This window comes from Nesoenas mayeri, assembly GCF_963082525.1.
Source record: "Nesoenas mayeri genome assembly, chromosome: 13".
Classification (NCBI taxonomy): domain Eukaryota; kingdom Metazoa; phylum Chordata; class Aves; order Columbiformes; family Columbidae; genus Nesoenas; species Nesoenas mayeri.
In genome coordinates, this window is record NC_137550.1 from 3,308,209 (window position 1) to 3,334,839 (window position 26,631).

The window sequence follows — 26,631 nt, forward strand, 5'->3', positions numbered from 1 at the left end:
GATGTATTCATATCATACCTGTTACACAAATGTGCGGTATTCACCAAATTTGCATTTAATTGATTTTTGTACATTTCTCTTTGTATTGCCTTTCACTTCTAGAGTGTGTTATTCAGGCTTGCTCATTTTACAAACACAGGTTGTAACCCAGGCAGCTTGAGTGGGTATTTCACTTCTTTGGGCAAGAACATGCTCTGTCTTGCACTGATGCGCAGCTCAATCTATGATGTTTGTGTAAGGTTTCTTTTTCTTTCTTTTTTTTTTTTTTTTTTAAATTATAAGTAATTTTAATGTAGTTCCCACTGCTTGTTAATCCAGTTCACCCCAGCAAGCACAGGCAGCCCCCCAGGTAGGGGAAGGCGAGGGCTGAATGCGTACACCTGCAGTGATCCTGCACACCTGGGGTATCTCTGCACAGCTGGTTGGGTGTAGAGCCCCAGTACCTCATCCTGTGTTTTGATGGGTCTCTAAACTCTGTCTGCTCTACCTTTCCTTTCATCGATATTTCATGAATCCTGACACTGTAGTAATGTTCAGAAAGTGTGTTGTGTCACCATGCTCATATTCTACTCTATACCGATTGATTGTCCTGCCCACAAAAGTCTGTACCTGCACAACATTCAGAAAGGGAGGAAGGACAAGATCTCCTGGATCTGCTAAAATAAAAGTTTTGAAATGTCTTTAACATTGAATAAATTCCCTGCTGGCCAAATAGATGTGGGAGTGAGTCCATCACAAGCATATTTAGCCAACCTAGTATGCAGCTTAAATAACAATGGTGAGGACTAGACTTTTGCTCAACTTTTGCAGTTGAGTGGGGGAAGGTTTTCCTAGGTAGGCTGATGGAACAGGAGTTGGTTGCATGGGTTTGTGTGGTGAATTTTAGAAACCCATTTCAAACTGTTTTGGCTGTATTGCAGTGCTGTGCTGACTCATGGTTGTCTTGACCTACTTTTCACTAATATGTAAAATAAATCCAGATATGGAGACTGATTTCATGAGCTTGTTAAATTCTGGTTTACTCTCATTAGAGTAAAAAACCTGTTATGTGAAGTTTGAGTCCTCAATTGTTTTCACTTAAAAACAGCGCTAATTAGCTTTTAAAATGGAATTATGAGGGGGAAAAAGTGTGTTTAATTTTGGCATGGTAGCATTTTCACATGGTTCATTTTTACATCTTGCACTGTCTCATTCCAACAGCATGTCCACTATTTTTGGCATTCAGAGTTGAAAACAGTGAATAATAGAGCCTTGAGTATACCCGTAATGTGTTTCCTTACTAAGCCTTAGTTTTGTGTGGGATTATCCACATGGAATTTCTCTTTACTTGTTTGTCCTGAAGTCCAGGTGATTTACTTCTTAGTTTTGCTTATTTGAATTTACATGGAAGTTTAACTATCCCAGCATATAGGAAATTATATTTTTAGTTCAGTGTATTTGAAAAAGCAACCAACCAACAAAAAAGCGCACAACCCCGCCTTGCAACAACCACACAAACAAAAAACACACAAAAAACCCCCACCAAAAACCAAAACCAGTTTACAGTTGTATGAGGCTTAAAATAATTTTTCAGGACACGTGATGCCAATATGTTTGCTGATTTCTATTCATTTTGTCCTGTTTTGTAGGTGGAACTTGACCTCCTGTGGAACCAGTGTAGCCAGCTCGGAGTGCAGTGAGGAGCTGTTCTCATCGGTTTCGGTTGGTGACCAAGATGACTGTTACTCTCTGTTGGATGACCAGGAGTTCACCTCTTTTGATTTGTTCCCCGAGGGCAGCGTCTGCAGTGATGTCTCTTCTTCTATCAGCACATACTGGGATTGGTCAGACAGTGAGTTTGAATGGCAGGTAAACTAGTTCCCCTTTATATGTACAGTTTTGTGTGGACTATTAAATGCTGCATTTAGCTTTAATGGAAAAGTCCTCAGCATTTGTTTCTTGGTAACTACTGAATGTAAGAACAGCTATCTGAATCTTTGATGATAAAGGAAATGTTTTGTTCCATTTTATTCCACTGTTAGTGTGGAGGAGAGCCTGAAGGTCAGCTCATCAAAGAGGGATGCTTACATGTTCTGGTAGTTGTGACCAATATGTGCCTTGTAGCTTATTTCCTTTGTATTGAGGATCTGCCCTGATAGTGAAATCTGATTGTAATGTCTGCTCCTAGTGATTTGGTGGTGCTAATTATTCCTTTGGAATGGACCTTGATAAAGTGCAGAAGCTCTTGTTGTAGCCTATTCAGCTTTTCAGTTGTGATATATGAATCTTTTTATAAATTGTAGACTTTGATCGACTTTTATATTATACGCTTGAATCAACTATGAACCTGTACATAACTTCAAAATAGGAAACATGATGCTTCACAGTATACTGAGAAATACTTTAAAATCTTGTCATAAAGCTTAGTCAGAGCATGTACAGAGTCTTTTAAGTGCAGTATAAGGACTGAAAACACTTATTTGAAGTAAGCGCAAATCCTGTTCCAGACGATGCAAATGAACTTAACATGGACTGAGATTATCTCTGAATTTCTTACTGTTTTAGTCTAACTGCTGATGTATGTATGTTGTATCACAGGAGTTACAAGTACATGTGTATAATGCAGCCCGTAGGAACAACTCAGATTGGATCCCGCAAATTTAGAACTCCACTGAGTTGTGAAATTTTAATTGCCTGATAAACTCTGTGATTGTTTTTGAAAAGAAGCAATTTCCCATGTCTTAGTTAACTGACAGAATGTTTGATTAGTGAATAGCTTTTTAAAATTATTCTTTGTTTTTTAAAGTAAGCTTTCTGAAGAGGCATACTTGATTGGACTTGTAGAATTTTGGAAAGACTTTTTTTGTAGCACTTTATAGTGTTATCTAGTAGAATCTGAGCATGAGTAATCCAAATGTCACCCTTTAACTGGAAGCGCCTCCAGAAATTACATGTCAGTTGAATAAATGGAGCTACTGAAATTTCTGAAGTTACTTCCAGGAAAATGACAGTGATTTTAATTGAATTATCTTGTGTAATTAAGGGTTGTGGGATAAATTACAAACCTATTTTGAAATGATCTTCCTTAAACTAGACTTAGGCGTTAAAATGCAAGGTTTAGATTTAGGTTTGGATTGTAATGGACAACTTACAGTGATGGAGAAGAGAAACAGTTGAAATGCCACATCATTCTGCTGATGCAAATTTTTAAAGAGAGGATTGATAAGTAGAGAATAGTGAGAACTGAGTTCGCTGCACTTGTTGTTTGTTGGAAGATTCAAAGGAGATCTGCAGGGCTATGAGTAATTATTAAGAAGCTGTTAGAGCACATAGATAAGCAACAGTTCGTTAATTTGATGGTATGTTTTGAATTGTTAATAATGTTAAAATGACTTTGAATCTGCCTACTATATCCTAAGGCTTTGTTCTTTCTCTTGCCTATTACAAGTTGCCTGGCAGCGACATTACGAGTGGGAGTGATGTACTTTCTGATGTTATACCTAGTATTCCCAGCTCTCCTTGTCTGCTTCCGAAAAAGAAAAACAAGCATAGGAATCTGGACGAACTTCCATGGAGTGCCATGACAAATGATGAACAGGTGAAACTGACTTTTTTTTTTCTATCTGAGAATTGTAATATATAGAAGAACTTTCAATTAGCGCCACATCTTAAAAAACATACTGATTGCTGTAGCTGTAAATGTAGACCTATGTAGTACTACATGATTCTTGAAACTAAATCTTATTGTCTTTTGCATCTGCAGTAGGGAGTTTAATGTGTACTCAAGTTTTCACTGTGAGCTTTTGAGGATACTCAGTGAGGCTAGAATCATAGGAAATGTGAAATTTGGGCACGTTTTATGCTGTTGGTCCTTCTCTTTTTCTGTCACTCATTTAGAATTGGTAATACTTCAAAATGACCTGCCTTTCTTTGGGTCCTAGGTTGAATATATTGAATATTTGAGTCGCAAAGTCAGTACAGAGATGGGCCTTCGAGAGCAACTTGATATTATTAAAATTATTGATCCCACTGCTCAGATCTCACCTACAGATAGTGAATTCATTATTGAATTGAACTGTCTCACAGATGAAAAACTGAAACAGGTGAGTTGAGGTTTGTACATATGACTTTTGGGTTTCAGCATCTGATATGTCTTGCAAAATCTCTTGTGGAGTTATGATCAATTTTTATACATAATCATTAGGTATGGGGAGATACACTACAGCACGATATTGTAAATGAGGGAAAATAGAGTTCAAAAGTATATTTTATGTATTAAACCGTTATATGAAAGACCATGCTTATATATTCTAAATATGTGTGAAGCCAAAGCTGGTGTGTGTGTAACTAATTATGCTGTGGGCCCAATACTGCTTGTGACAAAGTATATTCCACTTTCTGACCGTCAACTGGTTGAGGATCTTCCTTTGCTCGCTGGATATAACCTAGCATTTAGAAGTCCAAAGGACTGGAATTTGTCGGGGAAGACCATAAATTTAATGTAAAAAGGGATATAGAAAAATGTGTTTTAGAGATGTTAGAAAATACAAATCCTAACAAAGAAGGGCACCTGATTGATATGTGAGATATATGCTACTGTCGTCTTAGTCTTTGCACTGTTGTGATGTGTGGGTGGGAAAAGCTGCAGTATCCAGACAAGCTGAACTTCTCAGTGTTACTCTGTGTTTGTGGTTATGATAAAGGTAAAGATTGAAACATGGAAAACATTCATTGCTCATCTAGCCTTGGCCTATTTAATATTTCAAACATTTTGTAAGTATCAAAGTAGAGAAGTACTGCTTTCTTTACACCCCCTTTTGTTTGAGTATACCTTGTAAAATAAAGGAGTTTGATAAATTTGGTAAACAACTTCGTTCAGTTGAACTTGACTGATATTCCTGTTTGGTGTTATAATAAAGAAAACTTGGAGAGCAGGAGAGGAGGGAAAAAACCCCAAACCTTGTTACTTAGTTTTCTTCTTTCCATAATGAAGTTCATATTTATTTAGTTCCGTTCTCTTGATGATTGCTGGATGGCTTTTAAGCAACCACAGCAAAATCATTACTGATAGGCAGATTGTGGTTTTTCAATGAAAAGGAGTATCTCAGTACAATATTTACCAGGCTTTAGTAATTCTGCTGCCTCTGTTCTAAAGGTGAGAAACTATATCAAGGAGCACGGACCTCGTCAACGGTCTGCAAGGGAAAGCTGGAAGAGGAGCAGCTACAGCTGTGCCAGTACCAGCGGTGTGAGCGGTGCCAGCGCCAGCAGCAGCAGTGCCAGCATGGTCAGCTCAGCCAGCAGCAGCGGTTCTAGTGTTGCCAATTCCGCTTCAAACTCAAGTGCCAACATGAGTCGAGCACACAGTGATAGTAATTTGTCCGCAAGTGCTGCAGAAAGAATCCGGGATTCAAAAGTAAAGTTCCTAATTTTGCAAATATGTGTTAAACCGTGTAACTTCTTAAGGTTCTTAACTGGGATGTTTGTGCTGAAGGAGCCTGGTTAGTAACTGGGTATCTACTGAAGTTATCTAGTGAAACAAGTGCTGTTTCCTCTGACATGACTATAAGGAATTTAAACTTGGCGCTCTTCTCTTCTAACTGAAAGCCTGATGTTTTTTGTGTAGTAGATCTTATTCCTTTTGTTTAGATTAAGGTGAGTGGGGTTTGAGTAAGGGCTTATGCATCTATATTAATTCTTTGAATGCACATAGTTTTACAAAAAAAATTATTCAAGATGGATCAACCTACGCTAGCCATATTTTCTGGACAGTTAAAACTGTCTTGGTTGTATTGTGTTGTTTTGTGGTTTTTTTTTTCTAACTAGAATTTTCATCAGGCTTTTTGAATCTTCTTCAGTTTATTCTTCCAACATGTGTCATGAGATTACTTGGTGAGGAGTGACCTACTGAAGCATGTTTCAATTAAAGTAGTACTATGGCACCTGTCCTGTCTCTGTAATTTCAGTTTCAAATGTGGAGGAGAAGAGCAGTTCCTTCTTGCTATTCAACATCTCAGGTTGTTATTGTAAAACTGTAACATTTCCCTGCGATAAAGATTCTTCCGATCAAAAGCTCAGCTATGCAACATTACAGGCTGTCGTTGTGCCTCATAACTCAGATGTGGTAAATGGTCTTGATATTTTAATATTGGATATGATTTTGGATGAATGTTTTACCACCTCTGAGAATTCATTTTAGTTATTTTTCAGAGCAGCCATTATTTTAGAGGTTAACTTACATTTACCAGCTTAAAGGTGGTTTCTAATCTACAGAACAAAATCTTATGTTTTGTCTCTTTTGTATTTGACAGAAGCGTTCCAAGCAACGGAAACTACAGCAAAAGGCCTTACGCAAGAGACAGCTGAAAGAGCAAAGGCAAGCTCGTAAGGAAAGACTGAGTGGATTATTTCTTAATGAAGAAGTGCTCTCTTTAAAAGTGACTGAGGAGGACCATGAAGGAGATGTGGATGTTTTAATGTGACCGGGGTGAATTTATCAGTGTTCTTTCTAAGCCTTAAACATATTATCCTTATTGTTTACATATATTTCTTGACCAAATTTTGATTAGTGTTAAATATATAAACCAGATCTCTCTTCAAGTGTAATTTTGGTAAGAAGGTCTAAGTATTGAGTAACTTCAGCTTTTTAAGACTAATTTGCAACAGACTTCAGAAACTGACTTCTGAGAAGCTGCAGAATAGATAGAATTTGGGGGAAATTTGTATTTGGCTAACATGTTAACTTACTTGCAAGACATAAGTCTAGGGCTGCTTTTGGATGACACTAAGCATGCATTGCTATGCTTCAGCTTTTTTGTTTCTTTATGACTTAGAGTTAATATTACACTTGGCTTGTTCTGTCTTCCTTTCTCATTACTAGGAAGATTGTTTAGCATGAGGAAAAAAATCTTTAGTTCTGTAGGGTGTTCTTCGGTCTTGCTCCTGGATCATGCGAATTTAAAGTGCTGTGATAAATCCTTTGCTAGAAGTTATAATTTAACTCAAACTACACAGAAAACAAGAAGCAGGACTTCTAAAGCAGGGAATCTGTAACACGAACAATTCCTAATGATGTCGTTCTTTAGGAAGCAATTAGAATTAAAATAAAAAACCCAAACACCTGCAAGCTTAGTCTTCAGAAAGTTATTTTGCTGCTCAATCTCTTATAGTATGATTGTTACTAATGGTTGACCAGTACCTCCTTAACATTGCTATGAAAAAATCAAATAAAAACATCTTTATGCATTGAAAATACACTAATCTGCAATTCAGTTGTCTTGGACACTACTTAAAACAGTTTAAAATGCTTCTGGAAACAGAAGTGCAAATAAGTGGCACACAACTTTGGTGGCTTTTTTTCTACAGAAGCACATCTAAATAGATTCATGTTGTCTTGGCAAAAGAACTTAATTAATGCAACTGTGCTTTCTAATTCTGTGTTTAGATGAGGATGTGTCTTCTGTGTGGGTTGTTACACCATTACATGTTTCAGAATTCTCTTTTTGTTGTCTATCTGCTTTTGAAATTTCTCTTACTAAGAAAATGAAGGAAAATCGTGGCTTTCAGATGGGGAGGTAAAAGTAGTTTTAACCTGTTTTCTAATTCTGACAATCTGTAAAGTGACTTTTGTCTTTGTTTTGGAACTACTTGTTACAGAGCTCCTTCCCTCCACAGCTGAGAGAAGAACGATACTTCTAAATTTCAATGTGAAGCTTAAAAGAATATAGAAGTATTTTCTAGTTCTAAGCTTAGAAAGTAATTTTTCATTATCTTGATGCTTCATTACTTTCATGTTGCTCTTGTGAATTAAGGAGTTTGGCAGTTTGGTGTGGCCACATGTGCCTGTAATTGCAGGGTATAGCCCAATCCTGCAGGATTGCATGATCGACTTTATATAGGACAGCTCACATTCATTTTACATGTCCTGCACCAACAGCTGAAGTATTTTATTTCAGAAGTGGCATTCCTTGTAGCCTCAAAATAAATTGCCCAGTAAAATATATGAACAATGGCCTCTGAAAGGGCTTTGATGATCAATAAATGAGCTCCTTAGTCAAACTTGTATATGTGTCACTATTACTGTGATTACAGTCACTATTACTGTAGCTAGACAAGAGGTACCCAGATTTTGCTGATAAGAAGCTGGGTGATGTCATTTTAAACTCGAGTGTTAGTGATCCCATCTGCCCAGTTTGGTCACCAACCAGAAGTGACTGCTGCCTGTCAGTATTTGCTCGTACTGCACTACAGCTGGTTGATGCCTCCCTCCCTCTTGTAGAAACGATACCAAAAGCTTCTTAATGGTATATAGTTACAGAGAATTTAGGTTGGAGCTTCTTTTAAATGTCTTGAATGGAAGAAAAAATTGAATTGCTGTCATTTCAGCTGATTTCAGGGTGCAGTTGTTGAACTCTCGCAGCTTACCGTGGCTGTAATGGATGGATTCATCACGAAACATTTCACTGTGTGTACACTGTTAGACTTTAGTGCAACCTTTATTTTCTGCAGTGACTTTGAAATGTGATTATTTTTTTTCTGGGTTAAAATGCACGCTTAATACTTTAGAGAATTGATAGTCTGAAATGAAGTATGGTACAATATCTCAGCGTGGTGGAGCATGAAAGTGTCACTTTATTCTGTGTTAGCAGCTCCTCAGAGTGTAAAATCCCTCAGGTTTTGTTGAGAGAAGACCCCCTCATTTAGATGAGGTACAGTTCTTTTTGGCCACCTGTTTACTAGCTTCCAGAGATCTTGAAATGAGGGAGCATAGTATTTTCATCTTGATCTTAGTGTGAGCATGTAAATAAGCTGATCCAAGGGATTAGGTGGGTCCTGTTGCTCATCTGTTACACTGGGTGAAAAGGTCCTGGGTGGAATGTGGTATCCAGCTGGGTACTTCAGTCCCTTGTGTGACAGTTAAAGTGATAGAAGAGACTTCCAGGGGTTTCATGGTAATGATTTATAGCTCTGTAATCTTGTAGTCTCAGAGTGCTTATAATCTAAGAATACAAAACTTTGGATGTTCTGGTAAGAACACAGAATAACATCTGGCTTGCCTGAATGTTGTCTTTGCCAAGCACCTGGCATCTCAGAGAATCAGGCCTGGAGTAGCTGTGAGATTTGAGAGTTGTCATATACTTCCACCTTTTTGTGGATGTTTTTTTTCCCCTTTTCACATCCTTCTTAGTTCGAATGACACACTCATTTCAGGGAGGGGGAAGATGTTTTTGTCAGATTCCTGTCTTTACCTGCAGTACACCATATGCTTACCTGGGGAAGTGCTGGAGTCACCATCCCTGGAGATGTTTAAAAGACGTATAGACTTGGTGCTTAGGGACATGGTTTAGTGGTGGACTTGGCAGTGTTAGGTTTACGGTTGGGCTCTATGATCTTAAAGGTCTTTTCCAACCTAAATAATTCTATGAATTTCTATTGGATACCTGTGGCATTAGTCAAACAGTTGGAATTTTAGTTAAACCTGGTCTTGCTGATTCAAATGTTGGCTGTTGTGGCTGCTGCTTTGCTTTACAGGAAGTTATCTACAGGTTATTTGGTTCAAATAGATAAAGAAGAGTAACAACCTGCTAAAATAATGCATTCAGGCTTTTTCAAAAAAGAAGAAAATACTTGCTTTTTATTCCTAGGCAAAAAAAATGTCAAGCTTGAAAGGAAAATAGAGACAAACAGGAAAAAGCTCATGTTTGTGTGGCTCCATGGTACTGAAGCTGTATATCGAGATGCCTGGTACCCACTGTAATATGAATGTAATCCATTCATACTCTTTAACATTAACGATTTCCTTCCAGGGTAACTTCTTCTCTAAAAAGGCTTAGAAGGAGCACTGAAAGTCTGATTCCAATAGGACTGTAAACAATAGAGAACATTCTTTTCTAATATGATTTTAAATGTAAGGAAGACAGCTACCTGACAAACCTGTCTAATTTTTGTGTGTGTATCTAATGTCATCCTTTGTCTCTTTTAATATCTGTTTTTCTTTATCTGGGAAATTGATTAAAATATTATTATAGTATGCTCAGAATGGGATGCTTACTAAGAAGAGCAAGAAAAGTCTTTGCAAGACTTCACTGGGCTTAATTTTTACTTATTATATTGTGGTTTGAAACCTGTGAAGCTCATTCTCTGGGGTAAAAACAAACCAACCTGCTTGAACTTGTTCACATGCATTTACATCATAATGCATATACAATATAGAAACATATAAAAATGGCAATATTTACTGTTCATCTACGCTGAGTGGCCTGAAGCCATTTCTTTTCTCCTAATGCTCTTTCAGCTTTGAAATCAGTTGGTGCATTGGTCTATAAATATTAATAACCTGACTGTTTTGAGGTCTCTTGAAGTTCATTCTTACAAGGCAGATTTTCATGGCAGATGTTAGATTTATTGGTATAATGTTCTTTGCCTTACTGATCTTTCAGTTCTTGGGCATAGAAAAGACAAGTTAACATCTGATTTTCCATTTAAGGATTGCAAAGATAGTTTATTAATCTATCAAGGACAAATCCTAGTACTATTCAAAGCTTGTCTATTTTGACTAGTAGCTCTGATAAATCGTACTTGCATTCCCTCTCGTCTGGCTCACTTTAAAACATTTCCAAATTACAAATAAATTCTTCAATTAAAAAGAAATCGTAATGTTGAAGCCTTGAATATAGTTCATAACCAAAGCAAGGGGAAAGAGGGGGGTTTTGTGGATTTTTTTTTTTTGGATGGGGGAGAGGGAAGGGAGGAAGAGATGAGGGTATAGATTATACAGTACTGTTTAAATTGAGAGTTTTTTTCAGGTTTTCTGCTAATTGTATTGCTAAAATGCACTTTTGTATAGAAAACTGTCCTCTGTACATTCTGTATCTACACAATGTTTATAGAGATTTTTCTGAAGTTGTGAAGGATGTACTGAAATCTGGAATGCTGGTGACTGATGCTGTTGACTTCCGAGTTTTCATTGTATTTGAAAATAGTTATGTGCATATCGAAGTACAGGTTGGAATTAAAACTGATGATATAGCAAAGATATTCTGATGAAACTGTGGTGTCTTCAGAGCCAGGGGTATTCCATATATAGGGCTTGCACACTCTCTTCAGGCAGAAAATACAAACTGGCAGATGTTAACTGTTCTCTGTGACAGAAAGCAAGCCAGTCCCTCCTTAACTTGCGTGGGTTGTTATCCATGAAATCTGATCTGAATAGTTTCATAGGAAACTAATTATTTTTTGTGAATGATATAACCCAAGATCTGATACTGAAAGCTGTCTGTCCTTAGCTTTGATTTCTGTGCTAGAGGATTTTTTTAATATATATGCTATATACTACGTAGCTTTGGGCATAGGAAGTCGAATCACTTTTGTTGCCAGCATTAAGTCTGAATCTTCTTCAGCTGCCACCCTCAGTACCCACAGCCATCAAACCACCACCTATCCTGTGATGTTTAGAATCCCTAATATGACTTGTAAGCTGACAACGTACCGTGCCCTTACAGTTCATCATGCTGGCACCCACGTGTCATGATCGTAAGGCCAGATCTCATTTCCTTGAGCGGAAGCAGGTATGCTCGGGAGCACCAGAACCTGCAGCGATGAACACGGAGCCATGCGGCACCAGCAACGAGACGCAGTGGCGATGGCTTTGCTGTCACCAGTGTCTGCGTAGGCTACGGTGAGGATGCTTGCCAGCCTGTATATTGTGTTGTCTGTGAACCAAATTTGCCTTCTGCAATACTCAAGTTTCAAGTGTAATATTAAGAAAACTCCTTTTTCCTCTTGGAATCCAGCAGAAAAATCCTGAAAACCTGAGAAGAGAGTAGCTGGCGTCAGGATGTATTCCACGGTGCTCAGTCTCCTGCAGCATCTTGAATCTAAGCCATCTTGCTCATCCCACAACGAGGGCTTATCAAACCCTTGTGGAAGCTGATTTTCATCAAAGACAGAAGTTAAAATTGACCAAATGCTAAATGTTAAAATTGACCATCCCAGCCTGTTTCTGCAGGTATTGAGGGATGGAGAAGGACAGATGAGGGCTGAACCACAGCAAATCTTGCCAAACTGTCAGAGGCCTTCGTTGTAGAGTCTGCAACTGGGCAGCTGCAGAATGTGACTGCAGGAAACACTGCTCTAGTGGTGCTTTGCCTTCATTTCAGCAACCTGCTTGGGATCTTGTCTGTTTTCACCCAAAGGTGAGTGACAGCGCAGAGTGTTTTGCAGCAAAACAGATGGAAATGTTGCCAAGGACCGTGACCTGTTGTGGTCGCTTGCAGTGAGAACTTAGTGCTTCTTGGGCAGCATGGAGAAGCTGCAGGTAAGCTGATGCTTATGCTGCCTGAATTGTGGGATCTTGTTGAGCTGGTCTGTCCTGCTTTGGAGTTCTGCACTTTGCAGGAGCCCTGTTGCAGCCGTTCATTGCTGAGGGAACAGCTGCACGGACCAGCTGTTACACTCCTGGCAAAGTGCTGCCTATCTGACAAATGAGGTCGTGTGGCCACAACTAAACACTGTGTGTCATGGATCTCTTCCTAACCCTCCTTAAACATTTCTTCGTTTACCTCTCAAGCGTATCAAGTTTCACTGCAATGAGAAAGTCTCATTTGATAGCCGAACACTATTTAGGCACAAGCTGCACCAAAATTTCCGTGCTGGCAAACCAAATTGATAAACTTCCTTTACTAAACTGATACAGAAGGATGGCGTTGGCTGTGATCTTGCTGGCCTCTTGCTGCTGGCCTGGCTGTACGCTTGATCGCAACATTTCCCAGCACAGAAATAGTTTGGTTTCCTGAGATCCTTTGTGTGTGCTCCTAAGTATCCTGTGTCCTAATGGATAGGAAACAATTGTTTCTCCTCCTTCCAGAACATTCATTTCTCATAAATGGTTTCTCTGGTGCTGAGCTCGAATTTAATTTAAAATCCACATTTCTGATGAGAAACCTCATTTCCTGATCTTTTCTACCTGCCGCAGTGGCAGCATCACTTGGCAGCATCACTGGTGTAAAAACTTGTTTCTCCTAATGCAGACCACCTTGATCATTCGTCTTGCTGTAGAGTCTTTCTAATGGTATTTCAGTTGAAGAACCTCTGTATTGCTGTGAAGTTTCTCAAGATTTTTTGCTGTAGCTGGGATTTGGAGTTTGGCCACCCGCTTGCTGTGGCTGTAACAGGTGACTCGTTCCCCGCGTGTGTTGCCACCAGAGGGAGCACTGTGGTCACCTTACTTGCCTTTGGGGCTACAGCTGCCAACCTTGCTTTGCTACTGTTTATTCTGTTGTGCCCTGTTAAAAAACCATTAGGGGTATTTGCTTCCTCTCTCATGCCGTTTTTGAGGGAGGAATCTGCCTGTTACAAGTAAGTTTTACAATAATAACACTTCCAGTGACAAGTGAAAAAAGTTGCTTTTTCTGTTTGTGGTGACTGGTAATTCCTGCCTGGTGCCGCTTATTGCAATTGAAAGATGGAAGTATATTCCTGTTTAGTGCACGGTGCGTTGCTGCTTTAAATTTCCTGTTTCAAATTCAACCTTCCTTAATGTGGGCTGAGAACTTTGCAGTTGAAAATATGAGGTGATGATAGAAAACAAGCAGACAGCTTTTGATGCGCTGTCTCGTAATGCAGATACCTCCTGTCCCTGGGAGGCAGGGGAGAGAAGATGTAGCTTGACCAGCTTTGTTTTTTTGAATAGTAACTTCTGAATATGGGTTTGGAGCTTCCTTTGGAGCAAAGGAAAACCCTGCTTCAATGAGAGCTGTTCTGTAGTAGTCTTTTTTTTTCATTTGTCTACTTGTCTGATAGTTATTGCTAGCTTTAAACAGCTTACTAACGTGTATTATAACTACAGAGAAGACGTGGGGAGTTCTCCCTGGAATCTCAGGTTCATTCTTGGAAGTCAAGCTTTTACTGGTCCTGTGCAGAATTAGGAAGGCTTTGAGCACTCGTATGTGATAGTGCAGATATGCCAGTGGCTCATCCCCTTCTATCTTTATCAGTAGCTACCATAAAACTGAAATGCAACAGGAAATAAAAGTTCTAGTCATCAAGTGAAAGACTTGTTTAGACAAATCTTTGCTTAGTGATTGGTTTATAAGGTCTTTGGTTTTAAATTGCCATGTTACTGTGCTAAAGAGATATTTTCTCACCTTCAGCTGGGAAGCTGCTGTTGCAGGGTGATCTGAGGCAGCTTGCTGGGAACAATGTGCCTGGTCCTTGCATTAGCCACGGTCTCTTAGGAAAAAGCAGCATCATCTCAGTTCTGAGTTCTTTTTGCAGAAGCATCATCATGCAAATCTCACGACCCAGCAACATTCACTGTCGTGGTTGAGACGGACAAACGACATGGACCAAATTCTTTCAAGATGAAAGTAATAGATGCCATTTATTGCTACAAGTGCATTTTTATACAATTCTACCAGTTCATGTGTCTTTTCACTATTGGTTACAAGTTAGAGCACTAACATCTCATTGGTTAATTTTTCTATCATCCATGTTATTCTTCTATCCCCTTCTCTCTCACGGGTACATCTCTCCTCTCTCCAGATACTCCTTTACTCCCATCCTTCTCAAGGGTAAATCTTAATATCTCAAGGCTGATCTCTACTCCCATATTTTCTGTCAAGGATTCCACAGACCCGCTGCAGTTTCCCACAGTTCACCTTCACAGTGTACGTGGCTGCTGTTTCTTTGCTGTTGGGAGAACTGATATCATTGGCCTAGCACAGGTGAAATCCTGGACTTACCATAAGCACACGCATTGTGTTTCTCCTGAATGTTGCAGCAGGGCCTTGCAAGAAGATGGGATGCTTCTAATCGTATCAGTTGGTTAAATATTGCCATCTGAGTTTAATGAGCTGCATTATACCAGTATATCATCAAAATGTCAGCTGCCTTATGTCCAGCAGTGGTCTGCTGCTCCTGCTGTGGGAGAGCTGGGGCGGCTTGGTGCTCAAGTGTGCTTTTCCTTTGAAAATGGGGAACTGATCTGAGGGGGTTTTAGCTCCGCTGTGACCACGGCTTAGTTTCTTGTGAATGCTTTGCTTATCCCTCTCTATTGATGGCTTTTAAATGGGGAAAAACACAGAGCAAATGGTCGGACAGCTATGGGGCCAAGTTCAAAAAGCACTTTGACATGTGTGTAGATGCCCGTCTGTAACGTGTGTCCTGTGAAGGTACGTGTCCTACTCAGGCTCTTGGTAGCAGATTTTTAAGTCAATTAATTCTAGGGTATCTCTTCTAGGAAAAACCCAAATAATCATGAAAGGAGGGAATAAAGTGTTAAATTATGATTGCAGAGTAAAGAGCTTTAGGATGTGACATACAGCTGTTAATGTCTACATAGCTCTCTTAACTTGTTTTTCTTGTCACCTGGTTCCTGTCTCTGCTTGCCGAAAACAGTAAGTAGCAAGTACAATGTGGCAGTTCATCGTAGGATTTGCTGAAAAGGTATTTGTAATTCATTGTAGATCCTCCTAGTTATTTAGGCAATTTTAATTTCTTGGTATTTGTTCCTGTTCTTAATTAATTAAAGGGCAGTTAATTTAGTCCTTGCTTTCTTTGTTCAGTGTACAAATAAATAGATTAGTCACAGGGTTTGTCTCACCATTATGCACAGTAGGAGAAAAGGAAGAGCTGAGACAGGTTCATTTTAATAGCTGGGCAATTTCCATGTATGGGCAGCTTCTTTCAAGCATAATTTAGATCACTTTGTAGGTTTGATGTCTCGGCATTCAGGAGATATCTAAAGGTCTAACGCATCAATTGCTGTCTCAAGGAGCACTGAAGTGTGCGAGAACTGTTAATGGCAGGTGTATTCTTTGAGCAATAAATGCTCCACACACAGGGCAGTTTTGTGCGCGTCCAAAGATCTTGTACTTGACCTTTTTCCCAAGCCGGAGCACAGTGGTGTGTTCACTGCCTGGCTGGTACCTTCTGGTAAAAGCAGCATGAGCTCCTTGGCAGTTTCTATAGACCAGTTTTGCTGAGGACCTCACAACTCTTGGATGGTTCTGCTTGGCAACTCCTCTCTGCTTTACTAGAACACAGCGCAGCTTGGGGACCTCGCTGCCACCGCATCCCATCCGTACCGCTGCTGCATTGTGCAGTCTCACCGCAGTGTCAGTGTACACCTTGTGTTTTCCAGGCCACTCTGTGATTGCTGGTGTTACTGCCGACCGGAGCAAACACACCGTGTGTCTGCGCTAGGAGCATCTGAAAGCTTGTGAATTACGGTGCCTACATGACTTTCACCATATAGTCATGAATGTATTTATTATATTCAACTAATGACTCCCTTCTGAAAACATAACTGAACACTGAAGTTGATCAAATCGTCATATATTTATTTAATGTCTTTGAATCGTGTTTGATATTCAGTAAGCTCTGCTTTGAAACAGTCCCTGTCTGGTAGTACAGGGATCCAGGGCTTGTCATGTCTAGGATTGGTATAATCTTTTGCTCCGGAAGATTACCCTTTGTAGATTGGAAGGATTGCTCTAGAAACAATTTATAATGGCAGATTAGGCAGGCAGATATAGATATGTGCATGGGTATATGTGGGTATTTAATTTTATTATAATAAATGCAGAGTGAGATAAAAAAAAGCATTATGGTGCTAGGAAGCCTTAATGAAGTTTGAAATAATGTCTTTTTTGCTTAATTTTTAAATAAGGGGGGTTTCTTTCCCAAATAGAAAGTATTCTCAGCCTGTGTGTGACTTATAAACATGTCCCTCAACAAATCTATGCACTTCCTCCTGAAACAATATAAATCATAAAACTGTTTGTAGAAGTTACAAATGTTAGTCAACCGAAAATGGAGCAGCCTAAAATCTTAGTGTAAACCCATTTGTGGACTGATAAACCCATTTGCAGACTGATAAAATGAGTGTAATTTATGGTCTAGATGCCTTATTGGCATATGTATTAAAATTCTGGTATATGTCTATTTTTCTTAGTATTGCATTAGCTGTAATTTCTATGTAATGCTTCAATTCATTTATATATTTGCACAACACACTATCAGATAAAAAAGTGCCAAAATGTGTATAAGGAGGTCATCACTTTAGCTTAATTGCGCACAAATTTCCTGCAGACTCTGATGCTTAAGACCAATAACGCGACTGCTACAGCTAGAATAAACGCATTAGCCTATAAATTTAGAGCTTCTACCTGCTTTGCAAAGGGAGAATCATCTCTAAATGAGCCTAGTAACATTGATTTGTGATTAATCATCTTACTTAGTGACTCATCTATGATCACAGTACAACAAAAATGTCATGTTTGCTTAGTGGCATTAACTCCATTTATCTTCTCTGCATTCAGAGAATTGCCTTGTTGTCAATGTGGGGCTGGGAATACAGCTGAACAGTCCTGTTGTTAAAGGACTTCTGATGGCAGATTACCAAAAGCAGAGTATAGAAAAAAACCCACAAATTAACCTTGAAAATCAGTATTGTTCTAGTTGCTTCTGAATTTTTTAAGACCCTCTCTGCAACTTAACAAGTACTCTTGACTCCACTGTTGAGACAATTTTGCTTTACGTCTTGCAGAGTAAAGCCGTGCCATGGTAGCACTGCAGTCCTAGTTGGATGCCATCAGAATGGTTTTCTGAAAATGCACTGCTAAAGAGGGTTTCTGGGAAGTGTTAATCATAGTCTCCAAGAAAACTTTTCTTAATTGCTTTCTGTTAAGAAACAGTGAAGCCTTGCAGCATCCCTGCCTCCAAGAGAAGAAAAAAGTTTAAAGGAGCTATACTGTTCTCTGCTAAACTTGCATTGCTCAAGAACAGGCATCAACATGTTGGGATTTTTATGTCTTTTTTTATAGCATCCCTTATTCACCCATGTCATAAAGGCGAGGATCTGCCTCCCCCGTCCAGCAAACAGAGCGCGGGTCTGGAAAGGAGGTGCCTTATGGCTCATGTCGTGTTCTTTTGCTCTCTGTCGGCAGCGTGCTTTGTTGTTGTTCCTCTTAGTATTCAGCTGTTGTGTGGAAAGTGAAGCTTCTCCCTGCAGAGTTGTCCCTCCTGTGCCCAGCGTTGTGGTGCCGCAGCCTTAACCAGGGACTCTGCTCCATACCTGAGGGAACGCCGAGGGCGAAGGTGAGTTGTCCTTGTACCGTGCTTCAGAGCCGCAGAAATGCCCACCGTGAACATGCCTGGAGAAGGACGGGGCTGTTAAGAACATGAAACATTATAAAGGTTTCACAGTGAAAGCAAATTTAGAGTTGGATGATTGTTGCTATAATAATTAGCTACTGTCTTTTGTGACAGAAGTCCAAAAAGGCTTTACTGGGGTAAATATGCCCCAATTAGGTAGTACTGATGATGATTGGGGAAATATCTATATAGTCTATAATTAAGCTGGTTTTGCACCATGTAGTAGAGCAGGCAGAAGGCACAGTATATAGTGCAGGTTTTCTGACATGTAGGGAAGATAAAAATGAAATAATAGGCTGCATAATGTAAGGCAGTACTGAAAATAAAGTGATTACTCATTAGACAAAGACTGTTGATATTGTTTGTGACTCTAGAGAGATGTTCTTAGCAAAACAAAACCTGGCATCTGCAGGTTTCACTCTGTAAGTGAAGGTTGACAAAGGCTGAGTTAAAAACACTGATATAGCTGGATGCTGGATCCAAAATGATACTTTTGCTCCTCTGTTTGTATTGCTATGTTGATAAAAGGATTCATGTTGAATATTAGATCTGGGAAAGGAAGGAAGAAAGAAACCTTTAGAGGAAACTTTGGTAGAAAGAGCAATATGTACAACCAGAAGGTTTAGTGCGGATGAAGAATTCACACCTGCCCTGTATTGCTAACTCGGTGTCTAAGCTTAAAGTCTGAGATCTTTGCACCAGGAAATTACTTTAAAAAATCATTAATACTTGCATGCAGGCATAAATACAGCTGGTCTCTGGTTATGTATTTCTGGGTTTCTTGTGACTACGAAAGCTGAAAGTTATCTTTGAAGGAAGAGATGCAGTCTTGCAATTTCATAATGGCATCAGTGAAGCTTTAATAGAAACTACTGATGGTGAATGCTTGCAGCCTTGGATAACATATCTGGAAAAGGGCAGATCTTAAAAAAGAGCCAAGGACTTGCTGCTGTGGTAGTGCTGTTTTTTTCCTTTAACTTGAGAAGGGAGACTGCCTGCCCCTGTGCAGTTTAGTGATGATCAATGTGAACATGCTGGAAGTGTTTACATGAAGTAAGCTGAATCATTCAACCTAATATTCATTTGTTTGACTAAAGCCTCTTTAGAGCCACTTGTGATCTGATGACTAACGTGGCACAAAGATGCTAATGCTCAGTGTATACATAAATCATTAACTACTTAATTTGGATTTGGAAACCTGAGGCAACAGAATGCTCCATGGAGAAGCAGCTATATTTATCTCTCTTCATCCTGAACCACCTGTCTCTAGAGACCTGGAATGCATTAAAAAATGAATGTGATGACTGAACTAAATCTAGGTCCTCTGTTCCAGAAGAAAAGAACAGTTTTTACAAGCAGAAAAGCATGGAAATCTAGGATGTGTTCTGATGAAACAAGAAAAATTAACTTAAGCAGGAAGGTCTAGTATTCTAGACAGATTTTTTTTTTAAGTACTGCTAGAAAAAATAAGAAGAATCTGAGGCTAACTATATTTAAGAACAAACTAACAACAAACAAACAATGTTTTGGAGATGGTCTAGGTAAGAGTGCTTGTGGAAGAGAAAAGGGGGTTTTGGTCTCTGTTTAACTCCATACAGTAGGATTAGATGCTGTAAAGCCAGATCTGAAAGCCTGACTTCAGCATCATTTCAGCCCCTTCCTGAAGGCACATTTAACTACAATTGTTAGTGAAGTGTATTTGCACTGATGAGGGAGGTGGATCTCCCCAGCTAGATGCACACGTTGTGAATGGCTCCCTGCCATTTAGAGCCAACTTTTTATCTTCTTGTCACCGTTATCTTGTTCCTTACCCATGGTTATTTATTACAAATCTGTGTCCCACTGACTAAGCTGCTGTAAAGAATATCGGAGCTCGATGGAACATGTGCAGGGGATTCTGTCCTTGTGCTGCTGCAGGGCGATAAACTTTAAACTTGATAAAGGGAAGTTTTGAGACTAGTTAAAGTTTTAGGTATAGCTGGGCAGTGAGTGAGGGAAGGGTTTCTGAACGACGTCAGTGAACACTCCATCCTCTGAGGCTTGTGCTTATCTTGTGCTACTTAAATAGGGTTACACGGGTGTATTTAAGTATGTTGCATGCACGGAGCACCAAAGCTGCTTCTCTACCAAAGCTCGTTGATCCTGTGTTCGTTTCTGTGAGTCGAGAGGTGGTGTGGCCCCGGTGCTGAGCGGGGGAGCTGCAGACACTGTGAGCTGAGCAGAAAGGGAAGCAGGACCATCCAGCCTCCCTCCCGACTTCATTATTTATCCCTTCCCTCTCTAATACTACAGTACTACCAGACTGGAATTCTTCATTCCAGCTTTTAATTTGATCCTCTTGTGTAGAGTGTGGTAAATGAGAATCTATTGGCCTGTCACCTTTTTGTTTGTTTGTTTTAATTTAAGCCATGTTGTAACTCCGAGTTGTTAATGATCAGTGTGTTTCAGGAACAAGTATTTTGTTTGGTATTTCAGCAGTATATTGTTGAACTGCATGTAAATCTCTGTCCACCCAATCTGAGTGCTAGACACATTTTCTCTTTAGTAAAACAAACGTTTTTAAAAGTGTTTTGTTTTAAACATCAGGTAGACTCACTAGCTCTTCGAGAAGCATCACTTAAATATTTAATGACAGCTTATCTTAAAGTGTTTGATCCGTCCTAGATAAAATGATTGCTTCATCCTTAAATATATAACATCTACACCCTACTCCTTCGGATCTCTTTGGTAATACAGATTTGGAAAAGTGGGATGCAAAAAAACCCCAAAGTATCAAAAGGCAAACAGGAATTATCACATGCTTCAGAGAAATAAAAATCACTTCAACGTAAGGATTTTAGCAACGTGCTTTTATTTAGCTTAAAAGCTGGAAAGTGATGTTTAAGGGGCAGGTCAATATTCTCACAAGGACTTGTTTTGCTTCATGATATAAAACTTGGAGATTACTTGTCAGCTACATTAGCTTTTAAAGTCTGTTTTTACAGTGCAGGATATATGTACTCTGGAGGAAAGCATTCTTTTTCAGGGAGAGCATTTTAATTTTATTTCAAATATTGAATGAAGAAAGCTCCAAAGAATTTAGTACAATAAACCATTGCTATATTCAAGACAATAATATAAGGGTTTTTTTTTGTTTTGTTTTGTTTTTTACAGTTGCTAATAGCAACTTATGTGGCGAACATAAGTACAGCAATTTAAAAGGACACTGTGGTAATGTGAATTTCTTCAAGTAGTTAAATACTAATGTCTTTCACCACAACATCAATGTCAGCTCTATTCTCAGTTAAAAAGCAAAGAACAAATGAACTTACCATTTTAATTTGCTTTCTTGAATGGAAGGGTTTTCACAAAACTGACAGTAGCCAGTCTAGTCTGTAATTTTAACTTGATTTATTTGAATTAGTGAAATCTTCAGTAAATACATCTCAGTACACTTCTTAAATATTTCCTCAGAGAGGTTAAACACCCATTTACTTTAACTCCACTAGTGCTTACAGACTTTTAATTGCAGTGTCTGACGAAATTCTCTAGAAAGAAGAAGTGAAGAGAGAGGACGAGTGGTGGGTCGGTGGTGCCGGAGCCGCCGTGCGGGACAGGAGCCCTGGCCGAGCTCCAGCGGCTCCTGTGCCCCTAGGACTGGGTATTGGTGCCGCAGGAAGCGTTGCTGGGTCATGCACGTTGCAGGTTTCTTTTGTGTGTGTGGATCAGGACGAGTATTTGGCTACTGCTGAAGAACTTGGTTTTCTCTGTGGTGTTCCCAGCTACTCGCTGTGCCTGGGTGCGTGTCAGAGTGTCTTTCACCTCAAACTACGTTTGGGGTGTCTGGTTAATAGGAAGAAGGTTTAAAGCAAAATGCTAGAAGAGAGTTGCGTGCATAGTGTCAATGGAGTACAGACCTGTCAGAAGAGCCTGGCAATAACATTGACCCATTGTCGATGGCTGTTCTTGAGATGGAGTTATACCTGTGTTAAAATTGATGCCAATAGCACAGTTGATTTTAGCCTTGGGTTTGTTTGCTCTTTGCTACTGGTAACCATGGTATGGCATGCTTGTTCTTAAAGAAGAGTATGTGCTCTTGTCTTAGCTTGAGGCTTTATTGCTTTATTGTCAAGAGGATTTTTCCTTCCCACAGCAAGCTCTGGGCTTGGCAATATCAAAATGGAAATAAAAGGCCTGTGCTCTGTCCTCCGGCACCTCTGCAGAATCCCTCACTAGCTCTCTTGAAGCCATTCTGGTTGAAATGGTGGAGACAAATGCAAGTAACCCCTGCACCCCTGGCATCGCTGCCCTCACAAAGATAATCCTGCTGGGCAAGTGTCTTGGATTGCAAGAGTTCACCTTTAATTCTTTGTTTCCTGCCATTGCTGCTTCTGTTGTCCCAGGAGTTCACCCTTTAAAGAAGGAGCATCCTGGCTTCCTGGGACTTGCCTGTTCCCTGGTAAACTGAGCAACACAAGTAAAGAAGGTAAGACACATTAAAGATCCCTTTTGAAAAAGAAACGAGTTGCTTAGGGAGCAGTTTTTCCAGACTGGAGGCTTCTCTATCAACGTCACACGCTACAGTGCCCTCTGAGTTGCTTTGAGAGGCAAGTTTATAGACTGGCTTCAAGGAATGAGGAACCGGCCTTGTGATCCAGCGTGCTAATGTCATTGTCCTTGAGATGTTGCTTGGCCCCGATGTGCTCAGAAGTGTCTTCTCATGCCCTCTTAGTGTCTCTAAACAAATCCAGGCTTAACTGAGAACACCATTCTGTGCCTTGGTAAAGTTTCTAGAAACTTCGTGAAGGGAAAGGTATGGTCAGTATTTTGAAAGATATATGTATTTTCTGCTATAATTAGGTAGAATATGGACTTAGCATTATAGGTTCAATTAAAAGCATGTCAATAAAAGGCAGTTGTGTGCTACATAAAAGATTCTTTTGTTGAAAACTGGCCTGAGTTATGACTGTTTTATACACATTAATTTGCTTTGTACATTCAGAATGGAGCTGATTGAACAGCATGATTGTCTGACGAGAGCTAAAAAGCAGCACTTGCTGTAGGTAATTTAAATTGAGCCCTATTATCATTTACGGATTTATTCTGCTTAGAATCAATAAGATGAAAAAGGGTCTGAAAGCTTTACGCTAATGCTAATCACTTCTGGGTCAGTAACTTCTTGTGTTTAAGTTATGCATTTCTTCCCTGTATTCACAGAGCTACTTGGAAAGTGAAATATTTAAAATTTCTTTCACTGAAGAGAATCTTCCAGCCTCTTCTACTTCACAGAGAATTCAGCATCAATAAATATTTTGTTGTACTGAAGAAGTTCCCTGAGAGGGAATTGACACCAACAAAAAGGACAAAAGAGATGCTCTGGAAAGAAGCTTAGCACTGAGTGCCCTGAAAATTTTGTTGTAAAGCAACATTCTTGGTGGCTGGAGATTCAGCTTGACCGCAGGATGCAGCGCGAAGCTGGGTTTGGGGAGCTGCTCTCATTTTGCGTTCTACTGTAGCAACAATTTTGTTCCTGGATAATTTCTCTTTTCAGGTCAGAGAGGTGCCACTGGGCCCCGACAGAAAAGACAAACGGGAGGCCAGAACCAAGGTGATTTTGGTGTAGTGACACAATCGAGGGGGAAGACAATGAAATTAATTTATATGTATCAAGCAGAAAAAAATCAGCTCAACAAATTTAATTGTCCGTTGAGACCCTGGTTATTGTCTTTGGGGTTGCAGGCAGAAGTGTGCTGTGCTGAAGGGTTGTGTTTGGCAAACTGGAGGAGAGCCAACAAGTTCTTAAGAGGAAGAAACCTAAACACAACATCGCTCGCAGCAAGGAGCCATTGGTGGAGTTCCCAGTCCTCCAGGCTTCTTTTGTTCCTTTTGAGGTTCAGGAACTGGTGCTAAAAGTATGGCTGAAAGAGAAGACGAGGAAAAAATCTCTGTTACAGTAAGAACATCTACTGCATTAATGCCTAATTGTGTCACTTATTGGCTCTGCAGGCTCTGCAGTAGCGGAGGGACTGCATCCCATGCAAAGAAGCCAGGTAGGGTAGTAAAAGAAGTGACCTGAGCTGAGCTGAACTGGTTCTCTTCAGAAACTGGATTTGCAATGCTGTGACAGAGCTTACTGCTGTCTGACATCTGACTTTTCACACAGAGCAGCAGAGAGGAGGTGATACTTAAGCGATGCTGCTGTGAGAAAGGGCTCCCGGAGCCTTGGTTCTGCTCTTTCTGCTGGCTCGGTCCCTGCCAGCTTTGCCAGGAAAGATCAGTTCTGTGTGTTGAGAAGGGGGCCCAGGCGATCACTTCTGAGATGACTGATGTCGAGGATTGTGCTGTGGCGGCGCAGAGCGTTGGGATCCCGGTGGCACTGTAAAGCAGAGGGGTGAGCGATGCTCCTTTCCCTAAGGAGTCCGAGCTCTGCAGACAGGGCAAAGTGTGGCACAAGGATGGAATGTCTTGCCTAAGCTGTGTGGAGCTGCAAAGGCAGAATTGTCTTTCCAGTCCCAGGTGAGTGTCGTGGCCTCTGCACCTGCTGCATCTCTGCTCAGACAGAGGAAGTTTAGTGCTGCATGATTAAACCATCAGTGCTATTACAACTATAGCCCATCGTGTACACCACTGTTGGAGCTGATTGCCGAATCTTTGTTATTTCTTCAATGAAGTGGCTTTCTCTCCTCATACTCAGTTTCCCCAGATACCCGACAGTACTACTTCAGAGGTTTAACTTTTTTTTTTTAAGTGTTTTAAAAAACAACATGTTAAACTTTTCTTGCATTAAAATGGGCTGGAGCAGCTAATACAATCTCTTGCAGTAAATAGCTATAAAAACATCAAAGGTTTTGATAACTGTTAGCTGTATATTTTGTAATGCCTATTGTATTTCCATTTTGTTAGTTCTATTTAAAGAGCAGTATTATCATGCCCCATTTCCTGTTAGATAGTTCTATTTGTCTGCTCTACAGGAGGCAGGACATTTTAGGTCCAAAAGAAATTATCTTGCAGTAAATTACTCCTAACTCCATTATGGAATACTAAGCACTCTCCCCTTACTATGTGAGCAGCTTGAAGCGATAACATTGCAATTTATTTATTTGTTTTGTCCCATGTACATAGGTGACACACAAGCTCATCTGAGCAGAGATGGTGATAACTGACAGGTACAGATCAGTCACATACAGCAAAGTTTACTTTGATTATGTAGTCAGTGTCAAGATGTACAGTAGCTGATGTCAGTTTGATCTCTCTTATGGTATATAATGGCTTGTCTCTTTCATGGTTGAATGGACACTAATTTTTGTCTAATAAGTAAGCTATCAGTTGAGTGTTTTAGAGAGTAGCCAGAGTTTTTTGTCCTTCTGAAAGGGAAACCATTCGTGAAATTATTTTAAAATTTGTTTGGATTGCTTGTCGTATTCATTTTTCTCCTTCTGAAGTCCCCTGTTTACTCAAAGGTACTAAAGGTACAATATTTTCTAAGGACCTGCTGTGAATCTGCTGCATTGTGTATGAGACCTTTCCATATTGAAATAGTAGCAGAGAATGGAATGTTTTTTCCGTCTGTTTGGATGTGTAGCTGCCAAACTGCCAAGTCTGTAGGTAATGCCTTTTAAACCTTAAAGGGAAAGAAGAAACAATATTCTCGTATTATAATAAAACCTCTACCCTTCTCCTCTACACGTAATGTAGGAATTATCTAAGACTGTAACTTTGTAGGTGGATTTTATTATTGTTATTATTATTATGCAGCTATGATTTAAGTTGTGTCTATGAAAATAACATACAGAATTACATTTTGCAAGGCATAATATAACTGATGAATAATGGACTTAAAAAACTCCAAAGAGCCAGAACCCCAGAATAATGCTGGCAAGCTCTGGAAGTGAAGGATAATGTTTGGAGTTGTTTAGCATGGCTTACCTTCTGGCACAGCGGCAATTCCAGGGGAAACAGACATTTACAGTGATTAGTAATTTCAAAATTTTTGGGAATATGTCAGTTAAAACAAACAACTTTATGTTTATGACAGGTATGGTAGTAATTATTGATGTCTCTGAATGCTGTATCATTAACAGTATGTCAGTGGGACCAGAAAGACTCAGTTCAGTAAGGTTAGATGTTCCCTTGTGCTTCTCACTGACAGATTGAGCTGGTTTAGCTTTGATTGAAGTGATCCATGGCTTTTACTCAGCAGGGTGCTAAGGCCTTTGCCTGGTGTACATGGAGCCTGGTGTTTTCTTGCTTTTCTTGTTCTTTTGTTTGTTTGTTTTCTCATCTCGAATTGTGTCTTCCTTTTCGATCACTAGCAGTGTACAGAAACTTCCATAAAAAGACTGGTTTGTTGGGGATGCCAGAAGACTTAACAGTGAATAGAGACTGCCTAGTCAAATGCAGGGTGTGAGTTTTAAGTAGTAACAGTAGAGATTTTGAGGGTGCTTTTAGATTTACTACAATAACCAAAGCCTCCTCTCATTGACAGGTATGTTATCCTTAGATACACGTCTGAGTCTC

At 39.7% G+C, this 26,631-nt stretch overlaps 1 protein-coding gene across 3 annotated transcripts in view; it reads left to right on the forward strand.

Annotated features, from left to right (window-relative positions):
• The window catches only part of FAM199X (family with sequence similarity 199, X-linked), a 33,964-nt gene extending 23,325 nt beyond the window's left edge, over positions 1-10,639 (forward strand). For 2 of the 3 annotated variants that reach the window (XM_080352464.1, XM_080352463.1), the window contains 5 exons: positions 1,629-1,848; positions 3,428-3,577; positions 3,921-4,082; positions 5,135-5,395; positions 6,291-10,639. In XM_080352464.1, the coding sequence (XP_080208590.1) occupies positions 1,629-1,848; positions 3,428-3,577; positions 3,921-4,082; positions 5,135-5,395; positions 6,291-6,461 (964 nt within the window). In that variant the 3' untranslated portion in view covers positions 6,462-10,639. Of the gene's footprint in view, positions 1-42; positions 235-1,628; positions 1,849-3,427; positions 3,578-3,920; positions 4,083-5,134; positions 5,396-6,290 lie in introns of those variants that run through there. The other variant, XM_080352465.1, reaches the window with a different exon arrangement.
• Positions 10,640-26,631: the final 15,992 nt, after the last annotated feature.